Source organism: Lontra canadensis, unplaced genomic scaffold, assembly GCF_010015895.1.
Source record: "Lontra canadensis isolate GAN:19392208 unplaced genomic scaffold, GSC_riverotter_1.0 scaffold205, whole genome shotgun sequence".
Lineage (NCBI taxonomy): Eukaryota > Metazoa > Chordata > Mammalia > Carnivora > Mustelidae > Lontra > Lontra canadensis.
This window is the reverse complement of record NW_022631199.1, coordinates 526,313-543,338: the sequence shown is the minus strand read 5'-3', so window position 1 is coordinate 543,338 and position 17,026 is coordinate 526,313. Positions and strand designations below refer to the sequence as shown.

The window sequence follows — 17,026 nt, the reverse complement described above, 5'->3', positions numbered from 1 at the left end:
CTCCTGCCTCCTCCCCCCTCCTCCTCTCTCCCTTCTCCCCTCCTCCTGCCTCCTCTTCCTGACCTGCCCAGAAGCACAGGGGACCCAGCGGTCTGCCCAGGGCTGAGCAGGACAAATACGGTCAGGAAGAAGCCCCCAGCACCCACTTCCCTGCCTAGTCTCACCAACGGGGAGACTGAGGCTCGGCGCATGGAGCCATTGGGATGTCAGCGTCCGCAGGGCTCTGCCCACTTGCCCACACAGGATGGTACCTGGGGTGGCTGCGGCTGGGGCCGGCACAGGCAGGACTCTGAGAGCAGGTGGCGCTTGCCGATCAGCCTGAGGCCACTGGGCCTCGTCAGATGCAGCTGCAGCCTCTGTGCCTGGGGGTTGGGGGCCAGCCTCCTGGAACTTGGGTGGCCCCCCACGGCCAGGGCCGGGGCCAGCAAGGTCCCCTGTGGAGGATCCTGGAGACTCAGGGCACACTGTGACTTCCTGGTCTGCTGGTTCCAGGGCAACTGGGGGAGGGACTGCAGCATCTGTGGCAGAGGCAGGTCAGCGTGTCGGGGTGAGAGGTGGCCTGGAACCCGGAAAAGGCTCCGGAAGCCTTGTCGCAGTCCTCAGAGACTCTCCTTCCCACCCGCCTGCACCACCCACCCACTGCAGGCAGTGGACTCGGGACCGGCAGGAGCATACAGGCTCCTCTGGGGACAGGTGGGCCTGGACACCTACCCTCTGTCCTGGCTTGCCCTCAGTCTCAGTTCTCCCCTTCCCTTCCCTCTGGGATGGGCTGCCCCTACCGCATGGCCCACTCCAGATCCCAGAGTATTGGGCCACCCAAGCTGGGGAGGACCCAGCCCCATGCTCTAGGGTAGCCGGGGGACAGCCTGATGCTGCCAGGGACCAGGGACTCCTTTCTGCCCTCCCAGGCCAGGCCCCGCTCCCTGCCTTGCACTTGCAGCATGGCCCCACTCAGGCCACCGCACCCCAAGGGCTCCTACCCCAGGTCCTCATACAGCCCCCGAAGGAATGCTCAGACTGTCGCACGTGTGGGCTCCCTGCCCCCAGATCCTGGAACGTTTTCCTCTTCTACCCGGAGGCCAGTTCGCAGAGCCACACCACAGCCTCACACATGCCTGGGATGCCCACCACTCCATTCCCAGCAGGTCCCCTGCCTGGAGCTCTCCCCTGCCCCAGACCTCCTCTTTTGCTGGTCTTCTGTACCCTCAGACCCTCTAGGACAGAGAGATACCTGGGCAGGCTGCTGTCTGTCTGCCCTCCATGGCACTGGGGCACCCATCCTGCCCTTACCCCATCCAAGAACATGAACATACCCCTGACACAGCACACCCTCCCTGTCAATCTCACCAACGGCCCCCATTGGGCAGGGGGCAGGAAGTCCTGCTCAGCCCCCAGCAGGCTGGGAAAGACCACTATGGGCCGTCCTGATCCCAGTATATGCACCTGTGACCGGCCACACAGCCCACGTGAACAAGCCAGGTCAGGGAACCATCATGCCTCCACCCAGGGACCCCAAGAATGGGCCAGAACCCAGAGGCAGATGCTGGGTGCCGACCCAGGGCCCTCCCCAACAAGACGCCGGAGCCACCAGACAGAGAAGCAAGACAGCAGAGCAGGGGAACTGCAGGGACCCCGTTTATTATCACTGGGGGTCACACACAGACCCTGGTCCACCCTGCAGAGAGGCCCAGGAGTTCCTGCAGGGCTGAGCCCTACGCAGGCCTCCCAGAGCCAGAGAGAAATGTTCATAGTGAAGATGTAGCTGGGGAGCCCCCCGGTGAGTGGAAGACTGGGACCCCGGCCTGGAGCAGACGCAGCAGCCTAGAGCACCTGGCAGCCTGGCCTCGTGAACAGGGCAGGACAGATGCAGAGTCCCTGACCCAGAGCTGCAGTCTGTGAGTCCCTCCAGCCTTCTGGACTTTCTGAGATGCCAGGACTGTGCACGGTGTCTTCGCTGGACCAGGCCCCCTGAGGTAGCCAGTCCTGGAGTGAGAGGGGTGGGCAGGCTCCAGCCCTGAGTTCTTGGAGACTTAGGGAGAGGCCCAGAGCACATGTGTCCATGGAGTGCTGGTTTCCGCCATGCACCCCCAGGGCCCAGCGGCCAGGCACCTGCTGGTCACGGCCTCAGCCCTGGGAGGGGCCGGGGGTCTTGTCCCCATCCGGGCGGATGTGCAGGGTGACGGTCTCGCCCACCGTCCCGAAGCTGACCGTCTGGGTGCTAACCTCTGTTTTGAAGCTGCTCTGGCCGTTGTCTGCAGACCTCTGGACCTGGATGCAGAAGGACGGCTTCCAGGATGCAGTGCTCCCAGCCTGGGCCTCCTGCATACAGAAGGAGACACCTGCGGGGCCCAGGACCCGAGGCCCCAAGGGAGACACCTCCCAGTGACTGAAAAAGCTGGGCGGGCTTTGAGGACCCAGGGGACGCCCCACGTTGAGCACGACGGGTTGCCCCACGGTAGGCTCGCTGATCTCTCTCTGGAGCACAGAGACCTCACAGGGCGGATCGTCAGAAGGACTGGGCACAGGGCCATGGCAGCCGAAGGTCTCCCCCTCCCGGGGCACGTAATCCTCCAGGTCAGCCAGCGTCAGCACTCGGCCATCGTGAATGAGGACCTTGGGGTCACGGTCCCAAAGGCCGCTGGCGCCCAGGTTGTCCTCCGTCAGGATGCCACCTCCACCCTCCACCTCCTCCATGGGGATTTCCTCTTCAGCCGCCTGGGGAAGGAACGGCTCAGGGGCCTCCTCTGGCCCCGTGTCCACGCAGAAGATGAGAGGCTCTCTAGTGCTGACCATGGCCCTGCCCTGGGCCTGGGGCTCCTGAGCCAGTAGGTTGTTGTTGGAGTTGTTTGCATTGGGGTCTCCTATGGGGGTCCTGCCAGGCAGCGTGAAGAGAAGCCCTGCCGAGCTGTCAGGTGCCTCTCTGGCGGGGGATGCACCCCTGGAACCCGTCTTCTTCACCCTGACTTCGATGGTCTCCTCAACCTCTACCCACTTGGGCTGCGGCCTCGTGCCCTGGGGCAGGGCCGGCATGTGGGACTCAGGCTCCGTCACATACAGTGTGGGCACAGTAGGCCTCCAGCCTGGATCCACCTCAGGCCTGCGGGGCTGGCCGGCCCCCAGGGAGTACAGCAGCTCGGGGGCCAATGGGCCTGGCCTGGGCGGGCTGGCAGTGCGGCGGGATGGTGAGCGGGAGGGGGACTTGTTGGGGGACCGGCGCCGGCCACGGGGACTCTTCACCACGGTGGTGATGGTCTCCTCTCTGCAGGGAGAGGGCCAAGAGAAGATGTGCACAGAGACCTAGAGCCTCGCCCGGCGCCCGCGCCATCAGCACATGCAGGGGCCATGTGAGTGACCAGATCAGTGTAGCGAGCCAGTCACACTGCGCAAACCCATTCCTCCACGTGTACCTGAGCCCACCCTCGGGAGCCCTATCCAGAGAAGCTACGAAACAAAGCACAAAGCCTCATCTGGCCAACCTCAGGCTCTAGTGTGCAGATCTCAAAACAAGAATTGAGGCTACAGGGGAGGACCATGTCGCATCACGGGGCACCTCCAACCCACACCAGGTTTGGTTCACAGTGTTTCCACGTGTGTCCCCTCTGTTTATGGCCATCTTTGCTTGGAGATGCCAGTGCTCCTTGCAGAGCTGATGGACAGGGAAGCGGGCACACAACCGTGTGCCCTTCCTTGTCTATCCCATGAGTGCTCTGTGCTTCGTATGATGGGGAGCAGGAGCCTCAATGGTCCTCAGCGGGAGATAGGTTGGCAACTGATTCTAGGTCCAGGAGGGTTGTCAGAGCCCTGATCTACTGCATGTGCTCCTGATCTGTTCGTCCGGGGTTGTGAAGCCCAGAAAAGACCTGGCTCTGGGCGTGGCTTGGCCATCACGGGCTGTGTGATGTCAGACAAGCACTTCCTCTTGCTGGGTCCCTCCCACCTACATGGGAATGGGCAGGAGGTAGGAGAGGAGGCAGAACGCAAGACCAGTTGCATGTGGGTGAACATCAGGCACTGGCCAGGGACTTTGCAGCAGCCTTGGGGGATGGGTTTGACCTCCTTTTGCAAGTGTGGACCACAAGGCTGAGAAGGCTGGACTCCTGCCCAGGGCCAAGATTCAGAAGTCCACCAGTCAGAGGTACCCTGACCTTGCTGGGTGCTGTGGGTGAAATGAGTATCAGGCAGTATCAGGGAACAGGGATGTGCTGATGAACACACCGACCCTGGGGAATTCACAACTCTCCTGGGACCTTGGACCTGAATTTTCTCCTGGGCTCAGGCACACATGTGCTGACAGCTCAATGCTGTTGCCACCTGCCTGCTGTGACCAAGGCAAGCTCATGCTCTCTCTCCATCTCCTTCAGCTTTTGTCCAACTCAGGGCTCCACCCAGGAGAAGATTCTCCCAGGGATCGGCCCGGAGATGTATGCTACCTCTTGAAGTGCACGGCAATCATAGGGCCTGCCCGCTCAGCCCTCAGCTGGTAAGAAGGAAATGCTGCACCCCCACTTAACTGATGGAGAAACTGAGGCTTGGAGGTGTGGCCTCTTCCAAAGTCACAGGACTACCTTCCTGCCTCATGCCCAGGCTTGGGAGCACTAGGTTTGTCCCTGGGTCGGAGCTTGCCCAAACATCAGGGGAACCTGGGCCAGGCCCATCTGTTGGCCTCATTGCTCTTCAGGTCACCAAGGTAGGCCAGTCAGTCACATGGGTAGTGGTATCATGCCTCCTAAATGCCTTCCTGTGTTGGGCTCATTACTGCATCCATGAAGGCATGCAGACATCCTGTACTGAGGCTCCCAGGACAGCAGGTGGGACTGCCAGGTCACAGGGGTCTCTCTCCAAGCCCTGATTCCTCCCCGTGTCAAGTCCCCGCTCTGTGGTGTGGACTTGGGGGAGACGCCTGGCACAATTCCTCCAGCTAAGTTCCTCCAGCAACACCGGGTGTGTGTTGCTACCTCCCTAAGCCTGGAATAGACTAGGCTTCAGGATGCCTCTTGAGTCACCTAGTCCAGCTGCCCCAGGTTCTAGTCCTCTCTGAAGTCCTACTGATGGGGCAGCCTGGCCCTGTCTCTGTTTCTCCATTTTGTTATCTGTAAGATGTAAATAATAGAAATTCTCCCTTCACGGGTGAAAGGGGGCGTTAGTCTATGTATAGCTCTGGCACAACCGCATACCTCCAGGGATGCTTACTACTGCCACATGTATTGTGGGCAGCAATGTGCCTTGGTGGAAGGAGGATGTTGAGGAAGGGTTAAGCCAGGATCCGACCAAATGTCTGGTGATAGGATTCTCCAAAACTTGGCTAAATGCAGGCCCCTTTAGGAGTTCATAGGCCCCAAGGAACCAACTGGAGCTTCCCAGTCAACTGGTCTTAGACCAGTCTTTTTGCCTCCTGGGTTTTCCAAGCTTTTACACCATCTCTACCTGCACACACCTCCTACTGGAACATCCAGGTCAAAACCAACTCTGTCTTTTGTGGGCTTGTTCAGCTCCAGACCTCTTTTATTTAAGTAGCAGCAACCCCAGACTTGAGGGCACCCAACAAAATAGACGGGGTGGTGGGCGTGGCACCGGGGAATGGTTTCTCTCCTGGTTTTCTGTCATAAACCAACCTGAGCAAGCCTCTTCCCTGAACCTGAATTTCCCCATCTCCCTAATGCTAGGGTTGGGCTCGGAGATCTTTGCGGCACCTAGAGCTGTGCTGCCCACCAGGATTACGCTATTTTAATTAAATACAAGTTAATGAGAGTGCAACCTAGAATTCAATTCTTCAGTTGCATTTGACACATTTTAAATACTCAGTAGCCACATGTGGCTGGTGGCTGTTCTTGTGGTGCGCATCACAAATATAATATTTCCAACAGGACAGAAAGCTCTATTAGACAAAAGTGCCCTAGATCCTAGGGTCTGAGGGATAAAAATCCTCCCTCTAACCCACCACGGGAAGCAGTTCTTGGTCCCAGCTCCAAATTAACTGATGTGATTCTGGGTCCAAGCCCTAGGTGAGCCAGTGTGAAGTACACAGTACGTCTACCCTGTGGAAGCATTGGAACCATAGAGGCCCTGGAAGAGAAAGCTGTGAGCTGTGAAGGTAGCCAAGGCCCCACGGGAAGGTGTGTCCCCTCAGGGGTATCTGCAAATTGCTGGCAGCCTGCATGGTGAGCAAAGGCCACGTGGGCAGGCAGTTAGACAAGCAGGTGGCCAGGCCACACGGACAAGGTACAGGTGGGTTAGTGGGCATGCAGGGGCACTGCAGTCAGAAGGAAGGTTAGGAACACGCCTGCACTTACATGATGACGGTTTTCTTGGGGACTTTAGTCTCCTGCTCAGTGACTACAAAGAAAACAGTCGGAATAGCGAGGGTTACAGATCAGCCAGTGCTTGGATGCTGAACCATTTGAGGGCATGGCAGTGTAGTAGCCTTCTTGGCTTCAGGGCACTGTATCCAAGCCCTGCCTGATCTGCCTGTGTTAGGTTGGAGCCTCAGTTCTGTCCTCTTTAACACGGAGATGACAGTGGCTGCTCTGAGTGGCTGGGGGATGAGTGTGTGTGACCTCAGAGCGTTCCACATGAGGAAATGAGGGTCCTGCAGGGACTGCAGAAAGAGCAGGGGTCCCATCTGGGCTGCGCAGGCAGAAATCCCAGCTCCTTCTTCAGCCCATGTGCCCAGGGAGCCCTGGGAACTTGTCAAACTGGAGGTTCCACTTCTCAGAAAGAAACTGAAGGCTGGGGTAGGGGAAGGAAAGGCCCATGGGAGCCAAACTAGGACTGGGATGGCTGGTGCCTAATTTATAAGAAATCCTAATGGCCAAAAGCATCTCTCCAGGGGAAAGGGACACTGGAGTCCTAAAGATGGCACATCTGAGCTCTGTACCATGAGGCCATGGAAATCCCATCAGGAGCAACCAGAGACACCTGGACAGAGTCCTGAGCTCTGAGTGAGCAGGGAAACCTAGATCTCTCCATAAAAGCTTCCCATAAACTTAACTGCCTCGATTGTCCTATCTTTCCATCTTCCTGGAAACAGCGGATGGAGGGCCTAAGTCCCAGAGACAGGGTAGGACCCATCTGGGATCAGGCAGCACCTATTCTCACCCATTCTGAGGCCTCTTCCTCTGCAGCTTCTAGGCAGGGTCCAGCCTGCCAGAGAGATAGCCCTCCCAGCCACACCCTGCCGGACAGCAGGCATCCAGCAGATACCAGTACCCTCAGATCTCAACAGTCCCTCTCACCATGCTGGGGACAAAGCCGAGTGGCACGCTCAGAAAAATCAAGTGGCATGGCCTGTAGCACACAGTGCTCTGGCTTCTGGTGGGTGGGATTTTAGGCTTTGCTAAAGTCTCATAGAGAAAGGGTTTCCCTTAAGTGACCAAGAGTATTTTAAACTTGTCTCCAGCTGTGCTCATGTGAATTGAAGCTACCAGCTCTGTCTGTAAGGCCCTTGGAAGCCTCATTTGCTTGTGTATGTATGTGCACGTGTGTTTGTGCCAGCTGCCTCCTGGAGAGGGAAGCCCCCTGGGGGAGAGAATGAGATCCAGACAAAATGCTTTGTGTGTCTAGATTAAGTGGGACCCAGAGAGATCCACTTTGCCACCTGTAGGCCAGACCCTGTGTGCAGAGCAGTGGGAAAACCCAGAACTCCTTCCCTCACCCTCCTTCGACTGAAGTCCCATCCTGCTGCTCTGGGGAGTGGTGGTCGGGGAATGTCTTGGCTGCTACGTTCCTGGTGCCTTTGTTCCTGATCTGACCTGCCACCTGATGGGCTCTAAGCCCTGGTGGGTACTGGCAGCAATCAGGGGGGTGCAGCTGTGCGAAGCGGGGCTCCTGGCCCAGTGCAGCTCCAAAAGCGGGCGGCAGCACCCACCCCACAAGGCCAGCTGGGCTATTGTGGCTATGGAGCCACCAGGTTAAAGATGAAGCGGCAGGATAGGGTTAGGAAGCAGGAGGTAGCGGGCTCCAGCTCCCGGGTCTGTGAGGACTGGCCGCCTTGGATGTGAGGTACCGTGTTTCTGGTATTGGAGGGCTGCCCCTCTCCCAGACTTCACAGCCATGAGACGTTGACAGAAAGGGACCCATCGTGACAACGAAGTGAATGTCTCTGTAGGACGCGCTGGGTGCCAGCCAGAGGAGGAGTGCTGCAACCCTTGCTCAGCACCTCCCCAACATAAGACACCATATGGCAGGAAGTGAAGCTGCCTGCAGACACCACAGGGCCCTCTGCAAGGCAGGAACTGGACCCCTGCCCACTCTGTGATGGCTGTGACGTCGAGCTCCAGATGCCAGGTGGGCTGACTCCAGGGGGGTCCACATAGGGTCCCCTGGACATTGTGCCCCAGGATGGACTAGATCCATTACCCCCAGGCATCACAGAAGCCAACACTCAGGACTTGGAAGGACATGTATTCCAGCCTGTCCTACTGTGAAAGCTATGGCTCCACCAGGTGTCAGTCCAGCCTCTGTCGGCATAACTCTGGTGACAGGAGGCTCACCAACTGACAAGGTAGCCCCTTCTAGGTGGGGCAACCCAGACTGGGAGAAGCTGTCCCTGGGCTGCAGCCTGCCCCGTGAGCACCACAGGCCTGCTCTCTGACTCAGCAAGCCTGGGGCAGATGCCAGCTGCCCCACTTCCCATCCTGGCCATCGTTAGTCTGGCCACAGCTAGAACCCTGGACTCAGGTGTGAGTGGAGGCCTGAGCAGCTGGCTCTCCACCCCTCACCCAGGAACACATCTCCCCTCAGTGACACCCATCCTGGGACCCCAGACACCACCCCAGGCCAGGCTAGGGAGGCAGAGCCATGGCACTCTGCTTTTTTCCATGAACAACCCAACCCAGTGTGGAGGCACCAGGCCGCTGACATCACTCCCTCTCCTGGGAACCAAACTGGGACCCAGCAGCTGGTGCTCTGCCCTCAGCACGCCTCCCACAGAGCCATCCTCCTCAACATTCCTGCTGCCTATTACGACGCCTGGCTGGCCACTGCCCCACAGCCTGCTGGGCAAGGCCTGGCCTTTCTACAAACTCACTATAGCCCAGGAATGGTAAGGCAGACGCAGGCCTCCCCCACCCCCAGGGCTGCCCTCCAGCCTTGCTGAAGCTCTGGCCTCAAGGCTCACCTCATGCTGTCCCAGTAGAGGGCTGGAAACCAGCCCTTGCCCCAGAGTCTCTGCATCCCCACCTCTCCCACCCGGACTCCTCCTCGGCCCTTACCACCCTTTCTCCAGGAAACACACCCTGGTTGGAAAGGCTGGCAACCAACCTGGCACCACAGTAGCACTTACCTTCCACAGTAGCAAGCTGCTCCCTGCGAAGCTGCTCCCGGGCCTGCACAGCAGGGCTCTGCATGCACAGCTCTACCCCGCCCCTTGCAGAGCCCAGCCGGTTCACCAACTGCAGGACGGATGGCAGGAGCCTGCTTAGAGCCAGTGACACCCTTGGGACCGTCAGGGCCATCTCTAACATAGGGGAGGCCCTCCCTCGCTGTGTCCCAGAGCCACAGAGCCTGCCATAGAGAAAGGGACCCCACACAGACCTAGCACTGCCCAGGGGTTTCCTCGGTGGTGGGGACACTATCTGTATAGCTCGGTGTGGTGGCCATGTGGGCCGTGAGCACTGGAAACGGAACCAAGTCTTTACCGAGAGCTAACATGCTCAAACTGCATGTGTGGCTAGCAGTCACTGAATTAAACCATGTGAATCCAGAGCTAACTCCAGTCTATGTGTCTCCCCAGGAGCTGCAGTGGGGGACAGCCCCCTCCTGGTCCCACCAAGGCTACCAGCAGCAGCCACACAGAGGAGGTTCACAGCCAGCAAGAGCCACAGCCTGCACATACCTTATACAGAATACCACTGGCCTGGCAGGTGAGCAGGTGGTTTGGGGAGAGAAGATGTCACTCAGAGCTCCCATCCAGGTCCCTGTGCTTGCCATGGACACTGGGTGATGGGCTGGGGGTCCCAACCTCATTAGGGGATATTGGGTGATGGTGGGTCTGCGATTCTCTCCCTCATCAGGGATACTGAGTGATCACAGATCTGGAGTCCTCTCCCTCATTGGGGACACTGTGTGATAGTAGGTCTGGGGTCTCTTCCTTCATTGGGGACACCGGGTGATGGTGGGTCTGGGGTTCCCTCACTCATCGGGGACACTGGGTGATGTAGGTTTGAAGACCCTCCCTCATTGGGAAGACTGAGTGATGACAGGTCTGGGGTCCCTCCTTTATCAGGGAGTCTGGGTGATGGTAGGTCTGGGGTGCCTCCTTCATTGGGGACACTGGGTGATGATGGGTCTGGGATCCCTTCACTCATCAGGGACACTGGGTGATGGTAGGTCTGGGGTCCCTCCTTTATCAGGGAGTCTGGGTGATGGTAGGTCTGGAGTCCCTTCCTCATCGTGTACACCAGGTGATGGTGGGTCCGGGGTCCCCTCCCTCATCAGGGATACTGGGTAATGGTAGGTCTGGGGTCCATCCTTCATTGGGGACACCAGGTGATGATGGGTCTGGGGTCCCTCCCTCATCAGGGATACCAGATGATGGTAGGTCTTGGGTCCCTCCCTCACTGGGGACACTGATGGTGGGCCTGGGGTTCCCCCCATTGGGGACATGGGGTGATGGTGGGTCTGGGGTCCCTCCTTCATTAGGGACACTGGGTGATCACAGGTCTGGGGTCCCTCCCTCATCAGGGACACTGGGTGACAGTGGGCCAGGAGTACCCTCCCTCATTATGATGCAGGGACCCTGGGTGATGGTGGGCCCTGAGGTAGGTCCCCTGTGTCTGCCCACCTCACCTCGCACTCGTAATGGCCCAGGTCATCCTTGCTGGCCGCCAGGATCTCCAGCACCAGCAGACCACTTCGGGGCTCACTCAGGGTTCGGTACTTGCTGCTGGGCGTCAGCAGGGCCCCGTCCTTGTACCACCTGCAGCCAACCCCAGGGAGTGAGAAGAGCCTCCCCACCTTCTCCCACTCAAGACCCTCCTCTCGCCCACCCTGCAGGACCAGGCTTTCATCCAGAGCCCACAAGCTCCTGACACCACCCCCCAACCCTCAGAGGGGGCTCCCTTCCTGGGGCAGAAGCCATGTTCAGAATCTGCCCAAGCCCACACAGTGACCACGCTGCCTACCTCCCCTCCTGTACCCCGGGTGCAAGCCTCCCAGCCCACCTGATCTGAGGGTGTGGGGCGCCTTCGACAGTGCAGGTGACCTGCACATCCTCTCCCTCCACAAAAGGAATGGCCTGGACCTTCTTCACGAACCGTGGGGGTACTGTGGTGTCACAGAGCAAGCCAAGGGAAAGAGATACAGAGAGACCCCATGACAGAGCAGGACCCTACCCCCACCCACAGGCCTGCACTCCCCATGGGCCACCGAGGTGCAGTGGAGTCCGGATGCTGCCTCTCCAGCCTCCCTCCTGGGGCGGGCTCACCTTGCACCAGGATTTTGCCCAGTGTGCTAGCATTGCCAGCAGCGCTGGCAGCAAAGCACATGTATTGGCCCGAATCCATGCCGGTCAGGTTGTCCAGGATAAGGGCACAGGAGCCGTCAGGGTCTTCGATGAGGATGTGGTGTGGATCCACCTCCACTGGCTTCCCATCTGCAAAGGAAGGCAGTGCCATCACAGAAGAGACCCTACCGGGGACAGGAGGCTGGCCTGCCTGGGGGTCACAGTCGTGGGGCAGTGCTGGGGGGCCACCCCTGGACCTCAGACCCCTGGTGGGGAGCCCCGCTGGCCACACTGACCCAGAGCCCCAACTGCTTCCCCAGACCTCTGCCCACAATGTGGCCGCAGAAAGTAGGCTCACAGCTGGAGGCGGGGTCCAGGCAAAGGGACCAGACACCACAGAGGACACACAGTGGTCACCTGGCCACTGCAGACACACTCAGATACTGCTCGTGTCCCTCACCACCAAACATCTCCAGCCATATAATGGTTCTTTCCTGGGTGGTGGGCAGGCAGGCGAGTGTCTTCCCTGGGAAGAACCCTGTCCTCCACAGATACCTAGACTTTACAGGTGGACACCTTCCCACAGCCCTGTCTGTGTCAAATGCAGCTGCTCCATTACAATGGTCCCCAAGCCATGTCCCGACTCACAGAACCCTTGGCATGCACTTTCTTTCAAGGGACCCCGTTTCAGGAGAGCGTGAGCAGGCGTGCTGGCAGCCTCATGGAAGCCCAGCACCTCCTGAAGCTCGTGGTTCCTCTCCTGTGGGGCAACCACCATCTGCAGGGGACACCTCACCCCGAACATGTGGACAGGGGCGTTCTGCTTTCTCTGAGACCAACCCTGCAACCCCAAGGTCTTGCATTTTCTGTCTGCCTCTGGCTGGCTCGTGGGTTTGTAAGCAGGTAAACACTTCAGCGACGAGGAAGGGACACCATCACGGACATGGTATTCCAGGAAAAAAAGGAGGTAAATAAGCAGAAGGCCCCATGGGCCAGGTAACAGGACATGCACGGGTCCCTGGGACTCAGTGGCAGACTCGCTGGCCACACCGCGGGGTCTGCTGGGCAGTAAACCCCACTTCCCGTTGCTGCCTGTGGATGGAGGGAGTGTGGCAGGTGGCTGCAGTCTGGGTACCAAGAAGTGGGCTCAAGGACAGATTTGTGGACGGTGCCCTGGTGGACACGCTCTCTCCTCAGAACACACCCAAGGTTGGCTGGCTTCCTGACAAATCCAGAGCCCATGCTCGGTGAAAACAGAGAGCTGTCCCCAACCCCGCTGGGCAGTGGACAGGATGGCCAGCACCTGGGTGAAAGGCCAGGCACCAAAAGCAAGGGAAGGATTCCTTCGGATGACTGGAAATCCCAGAGAGAGGCTCTGGGCCAGCAGACATCCATCCAACCACCTTGCACGGGAACCCCAGGGAGAGTGTCTGGGCCAGGAGACACCCCATCCAACAGGTCACCACCTTGCACGGGAATCCACAGCCAACCAAGGGGCACAGAGCCTTGGACAGTGATGTGATGTTGCTGCCAAGTCCACATCCCTGAAGGGGACATCATATCCCAGAGATGTTCCTGCTGCCCGGAGTGGGGCTCTTATTCGAGCCCTGAACACGGACCATTACTGAGCTGCAGAAGTGTCTTCCCTCTTCCCTTCCCACTCCTCCACCACCCTGACCTCTGCTACCGAGAGGATGAAGGACCACAGGTGGGCCTCAGGCAGGGGAGCTCAGATTTTCCCAGCTCTGCAGGAGGCCGACACCTGCATCCACACATGGGATGCAAGCAAGGTCCCGGGGAGCAGAGAAGGGTGTGTCACCTTGGGGCCACATCCGGGGACCATGGTTGTGGCTTCCACCTCTGCAGTCTGAGGTCTGCTGTTTGGGGTTCCGCGGCTGGAACGTGGGAGGGGACATTCCAGGTGGGGACACACCAGATGCAGAGATGGCATGGCCACCAGAGAGAGCAGGTGATAAACATCACTGCCCCTGTGGCTCCCACCGGTGTCGACAGGCTGGCTGTCATGGGATCCACTAAGCAGAGCCATGCCTCCACCAGGGGCACAGGGATGCCTGCTTTTTCAACCCTCGGTTGTGCAGGCACCATGACCTCTCCGCATCCTCTCCATGCCAGGCAGTCAGTCCTCTCAGGAGGGTCAGGACGTGATCCTCTGCTGCCAACATGCAAACCATCCACCCAGGTGACGACGGTCTGCTGGCCGGCAAGTAGACGCCCATTCCCCATGCTGGGTCCCTCAGCTACAATAACCAACCTCTGCCTCTTGGGCCTGACCCCCGAAGTGCAAGCACACCTCCAGACTTCACGGACTGGGACACAGGCCCCCTCTGAGTCTGGGCCATTTTACGTTGCTGAGCCCCAGGGTGCACACTGACCACAGCAGCATCTGGGACACACAGACGGGAGCTGGGCAGATCAGGGCCACCAGCATGGCCCTGTGGGCTCTGTGCTTCCCGGCGAGGGTCACCCTGGGCCCACTAGCCTCGCTCAGACTGCTGCAGCTGGCCACTCGGTTTGCTGTCCCACAGACTGTGGACAGGTGGACTGAAGGTCCGCGGTAGCAAAGTGAGGTCACCGCTGGCTCCCTCCTGGGCCAGAAGGGCTCCTGCATGGCATGGCGCCCAAGACCATAAGGACACCCAAAGTCCAGGGTGGAGCCCCAGAACATGGAGCATGGCCTCATCCTGGCAGATCTGAGGCTCTGGGGGCTCCCTGTGGGGTCTCCCACCATGACGCTGCTTCAGGTCACAGCAGCCTCTGGCTGTGGGAGCCGCTGCCTCACGACAGCATGTGTCAGCATCTGCTGACCCTCGCCTCTGCCTGCCCAACCCTCAGGAGAGCAGCTTGGTCACCAGACACCAGCTGTCCCCAGAACAAGTCCTCCCCTCCAGGGTGTTCACGGCATTAAAAGAGCAGAGAACCACCCAACTCTCACCCTGCTGACCGCTTCAGGGTAAGGTGTGTCCTCCTTTCCCCTCGGACACAGACGTGGCCTGGCCAGCACACATTCCTGGGGGCAGCCTGGTCAGAAGCAGGGAGTCCCAGGGGCCCGTTCTGCTTCCGGGAAACTTCCTGAACTACCTTGTCCCTCTGAACTGGCCATCCCGGGCACAGGTCTGGCCACGGGGGGATCACAGGATGGGAAGTTGCACTCCCAGGTTCTGTGCGGGGGAGGAGACCCCAGAATGTGGGGGCAGCAGGGGCTCCCTCCAGAAGACGACCCCAGGGCAGAGAAGGGGGATCTCCGGCCTGTGGCTCTGACCCTGGGACCCAGGGAAAGCCCAGCACACCCCAGGTGTCCTCAGCAGCCCCGCCCTTGACCGGGAAACACAGACAAAGGCCCAGAGGGCCTGACCATCCTGGGATGGCTCCTTCAAGACCAGGACTTGATTTGGGTTTTCGGGCTGCAGTGGACACTAGGAGGTCTACCTGTCAGTCCAGCCCAGGCCAGGTGACTCCCAGTAAGAGTGTCCTGGTTTACCTGGGGCCTTGGACCTCATCAGCTGTGAGGCAGGGCTGGGGCTTAGGACCACGTGGCAGGAGTCTGACCACTGCAGGAGCTCTGAGAGTCGACAGCTGTGCCTGCGTGAGTGACCCCCCAGCAGACACCCTGGACACAAGGCTCGGACGCGTGTACCCCGGGGGGCTAGACTGCACTGCCTGCATCCATGCGGGAGAGAGATGTGGTCTGCATGACTCCACCAGAAGGTGGGAGGCCCCAGGAACCCCGCTGGACACCCCACTGGACCCCTCTCCAGGAGCCTCTTCCCACCCCTGCAATAAGCCAGACCCTAAGTAGACACTCTCCTGAGTTCTGTGAGTCCTTCAGTGATTCATGGACCCCAAAGCCAGTCATGGGACCCCCAAAGCAGGTGTCAGAACTGGGGGTGGTCCCGAGGACCCCGGATGGTGGCTGGTTTCAGAACTGGGACCCCCAAACATTGTGGCTCCCGTCATGCCCAGAGCCACACCTGATATCCCACCCCAGGGCCTGCCCTCTCCTGGCCTCCTGCCTGCCCCCCTAGGGCTCTCGCGTGTTGGCCAGAGAGCAGCTGCCCTTGCATCTGCCTCATTTCTCCGGATGGCCACAGCACCTCCCCACTTGCTGCCACACGTCTGTCCACCAGTTTACCATCGGTCTCCCCCCTACGTGGACAGCACCCGTGGGCAAGGCCTAGTTGCCTCTGCATCCCTGGTACCTGGAGCAGGGTGCTAGCCCTCCGTGCAAACTTGTCAAGTGAGACAGCTAAGGAGCGAGATCCGGGGTGAGCAGGGTCACCACTTCTGAATCACGGGGGCACAGCCTCTGCTCTGTCCCACCTCGTGTACCTGTGCTCCCAGCCAGGCTGGCTGAGCCCACGGTGAGCCCCTGTAACAGGACACCCGTCCCTCACACCTGCCCCCCAAACCCTGACCAGGCCCACCCCTCTGGCCACCTTTTACTGGTGCAACGTCCACATCCCTCAGGCTGCAGGGTCCTACCTTTGTACCAGCTGACGATAGGCTTGGGGGTGCCCGTCACACGGCAGGCCAGCTTCACTGTCTCACCAAGCTCTGCTGTGCAGTCCGCCAGCTCCTCCTCAAAATCTGGGGGGTCTGGATGCACACACACACACACACACACACACACACTGACTCTGAGCTCTTGGTGCATGGGACAGCAGCGGCCCCAGGTCCTTGGTCCATCCCTGGACTCATGAGAAGCCCCAGGGCCCAAAGCTGTGGTTGCTATGGACACCACCCCTTGTGACCGCCCATCCGGGTGGCCCTTCCCGACTCTAACAGTCTGGGCACCTGTCCTGTGCTGGGGGGCCCTGTGTGAACCTTGAGGCTGCCCTGCACTGAAGTCAGGTTCAGCCCAGCACCCCAGCTCAGGCTGCTGAGAGGCTGAGCAAACCGCGCTCCAGACAGAGCCTCTCCCTGCTGCCTCCCGGGACCGGGCGGGGTGCTGAGGCTCAGGGGCCAAGACTGGGGCCTCCAGGCCTTCCCAGCGTGGGGCACTCACGCCACACAGGCAGGGCCAGGCGCTGCTGGATGCCACAGATCTCCTTCACCCACGAGTTCTTGGTGATGACCGTGCGCGCCTGCAGCAGGTACTTGCGCACCGAGTCCTCCCGCTCGTGCCAGATCTCGAAGGCACGGTCGTCGCCTTCCACCTGATCGTTCAGGTCGATGCTGCTCAGCTGCGGGTCGGAGGATGCAGGCTGAGTGTCTGGAGGAACGCAGGCCTCTGCGCCTGCCCCCGCCCCCACCCCCACCCCCCGTCCTCCCTGCCCACTCCCCAGCCCACCTTCATCATGCTCCGGAAGACGTAGCTGAAAGTGTCAGTGCGGGAATCCCTTCTGGGCTTGCAGACCACCAGGTGGTGGCGGAACAGGAAGACGTGGCGGTGATGGCCCTTCCAGGGCATCCGTGCGCCCGGTGCCCCCTCCCATACGATGAAGTGGCCCTGCAGGAGCCCGACATCAGCCCCCAGCCCACACAGCCGGTCCGGAACACGCCCCCACGGTCAGCCCGGAGGCCCCGCATTCAGCCCCGAGACACCCCCTCGACAGCCAGCCCAGTACA

The 17,026-nt window shown here is 59.9% G+C and overlaps 2 protein-coding genes across 2 annotated transcripts in view; both read right to left on the bottom strand.

The window, feature by feature from the left end:
- The window catches only part of LOC116861713 (obscurin-like), a 13,070-nt gene extending 12,802 nt beyond the window's left edge, over positions 1-268 (bottom strand). Inside the window, exon 1 of the mRNA XM_032848486.1 lies at positions 252-268. The gene's annotated coding sequence lies outside the window, so the exon portion shown is untranslated. The remainder of the gene's footprint in view (positions 1-251) is intronic.
- Positions 269-1,612: 1,344 nt separating this feature from the next.
- The window catches only part of OBSCN (obscurin, cytoskeletal calmodulin and titin-interacting RhoGEF), an 87,416-nt gene continuing 72,002 nt past the window's right edge, over positions 1,613-17,026 (bottom strand). The window contains exons 64-72 of the mRNA XM_032848485.1: positions 16,749-16,907; positions 16,464-16,641; positions 15,941-16,054; positions 11,423-11,590; positions 11,160-11,262; positions 10,786-10,915; positions 9,281-9,389; positions 6,291-6,333; positions 1,613-3,259 (exon numbers count right to left, since the gene is read on the bottom strand). Coding sequence (XP_032704376.1) covers positions 2,125-3,259; positions 6,291-6,333; positions 9,281-9,389; positions 10,786-10,915; positions 11,160-11,262; positions 11,423-11,590; positions 15,941-16,054; positions 16,464-16,641; positions 16,749-16,907 — 2,139 coding nt within the window. The 3' untranslated portion in view covers positions 1,613-2,124. The remainder of the gene's footprint in view (positions 3,260-6,290; positions 6,334-9,280; positions 9,390-10,785; positions 10,916-11,159; positions 11,263-11,422; positions 11,591-15,940; positions 16,055-16,463; positions 16,642-16,748; positions 16,908-17,026) is intronic.